At 36.7% G+C, this 1,790-nt stretch overlaps 1 protein-coding gene across 3 annotated transcripts in view; it reads left to right on the top strand.

Annotated features, from left to right (window-relative positions):
• The first annotated feature begins 6 nt into the window (after positions 1 to 6).
• LOC104773153 overlaps positions 7 to 1,790 on the top strand; it is a 3,810-nt gene continuing 2,026 nt past the window's right edge. The window contains exons 1-5 of one of the 3 annotated variants that reach the window (XM_010497729.2): positions 7 to 92; positions 189 to 391; positions 983 to 1,164; positions 1,261 to 1,545; positions 1,631 to 1,689. In XM_010497729.2, the coding sequence (XP_010496031.1) occupies positions 14 to 92; positions 189 to 391; positions 983 to 1,164; positions 1,261 to 1,545; positions 1,631 to 1,689 (808 nt within the window). In that variant the 5' untranslated portion in view covers positions 7 to 13. The remainder of the gene's footprint in view (positions 93 to 188; positions 392 to 982; positions 1,165 to 1,260; positions 1,546 to 1,630; positions 1,690 to 1,790) is intronic. The other 2 variants (XM_010497728.2, XM_010497727.2) reach the window with 2 other exon arrangements.

Raw genomic sequence — 1,790 nt, 5'->3', positions numbered from 1 at the left:
AAAACCAAACATAATGTTGTGTTCCAGATCTAAATTAGTGTTGTGTATTCTTTCTTCGCTTCTTCTTGTCGCCACTGCAACATCGTTTACTGGTAAAAAATACTACTGTCACAGATATATTTTTTAAATGTACTTCATTTATTAAACGTATCGATTCAAGTTCTTAAGGGGTTTGGATTGTTTTTAAGGGTTTGGTAAGAAGGAAGAAGAAGGAGGTGTAGAAGAATGGACCAGGACAACAACAAGTGTAATAGAAAGAGTTATTGCAGAGGAAACTGGAGGAAACTCATCTTTGATTTTGGCTGCAAAGAGAACCAAAAGAAAAGATCCTCAAGATGATTTCAAGCTTTACACTGGTGGATGGAATATAAGCAATTCTCATTATTGGACTGTGAGTCTTTTTTTCTGTGGTCCAAAACTTTTCTTTTGTTGGGTGTATGTAATCTCTCTCGTTCCTTGTTGGGTATGCTTCATGTTGCCTTGGGTTCTTCTTAGATTCCTGAATTTTGGCTTAAGTTTCGATCTTTAGTAAAGATTGGCTAGGGAGGTGTAATTATTATGCTTCACTATGAATTAATCAATGGATTAGGTCCCAGACTATTTGGGTTTGGTTTGGGTTCTTCTTAGATTCCTGTATTTTGATTTAAAGTTATGATCTTTACTATCAAAACTCTGGGTAAGTGAAGTTTGATTGTTTTGAGGTGTATTTATTTTTTATGCTCAATGAAAAAATTAGGATACTTAGCTAGCCTTCTTGATTGGTACAGTGTCGTGCTAATATGGATGAAAGATTTTTGAAAACAATGGATAAATTTTTCATCTTTATGAAACTGGATTAGCATTCATAACTAGCCTCTTCTTGTCTGAATCAGTTTTGTGCTTATATGAATGAAAGATGTTTGAAACCAATGGCTAGAGTTTTCATATACTGCTATAAAATTTTGACCAAAACAAACTCTCTCATTGTTTGGTTGTGATGCAGTCTGTTGGTTATACGGCAGCGCCTTTCATTATAATTGCATTAGTCTGGTTTGTCTTCTTCGGGCTATCGTTGTCTCTGATTTGCCTTTGTTATTGCTGCTGTGCCCGTCAACCTTACGGCTATTCTCGGATTGCTTATGCTCTGTCCCTTATCCTCCTCATATTGTTCACAATTGCAGCAATGTAATTCTCATTACTAGTCTCTTTTACTTTGCTCACCCTTGTTTCTAGCGGTTAATTTCTGGAGTTGACTGCGGTATCTTGTGTTTGATATTCCAGAATAGGATGTGTTTTCCTTTACACGGGTCAAGGGAAATTTCATGCTAGCACAACCGATACTTTGGACTATGTGGTGAGTCAGGCAAACCTCACGTCAGAAAACCTCAGGAATGTGTCAGATTATCTCAACGCTGCTAAGAAGGTGGATGTGCAATCCACCATTCTGCCAAAGGATGTTCTGGCGAGCATTGATAACATACAGGGAAAGATTAACTCCTCCGCCACAACTCTTTCTGTCAAAACAATGGAGAACCAAGACAAGATTCAAAATGTCTTAGACAACATGTAACAAATCCAGTACCATATTGTTATTTTTTCATCTGTTTTCACCTTTTTGCTTTTATATAATTTGTGTCTCTATTTATTGCAGGAGACTTGCGCTCGTCATCATCGCTGCCGTGATGCTTTTCCTTGCATTTATTGGATTTCGTAAGTCCTAAGTCGTCTAGTTATATGCATCAGCAAATGTCTAGAGATTAATATTTGATTAAAACTCCCAGCAAGCACTTAACTTGGTGATTTTTTTTTTT

The sequence above is a fragment of the Camelina sativa genome, unplaced genomic scaffold (genome assembly GCF_000633955.1).
Source record: "Camelina sativa cultivar DH55 unplaced genomic scaffold, Cs unpScaffold00474, whole genome shotgun sequence".
NCBI lineage: Eukaryota > Viridiplantae > Streptophyta > Magnoliopsida > Brassicales > Brassicaceae > Camelina > Camelina sativa.
Note: the sequence above shows the minus strand (reverse complement) of the source record. Positions and strands in the feature narration are given on the sequence as shown.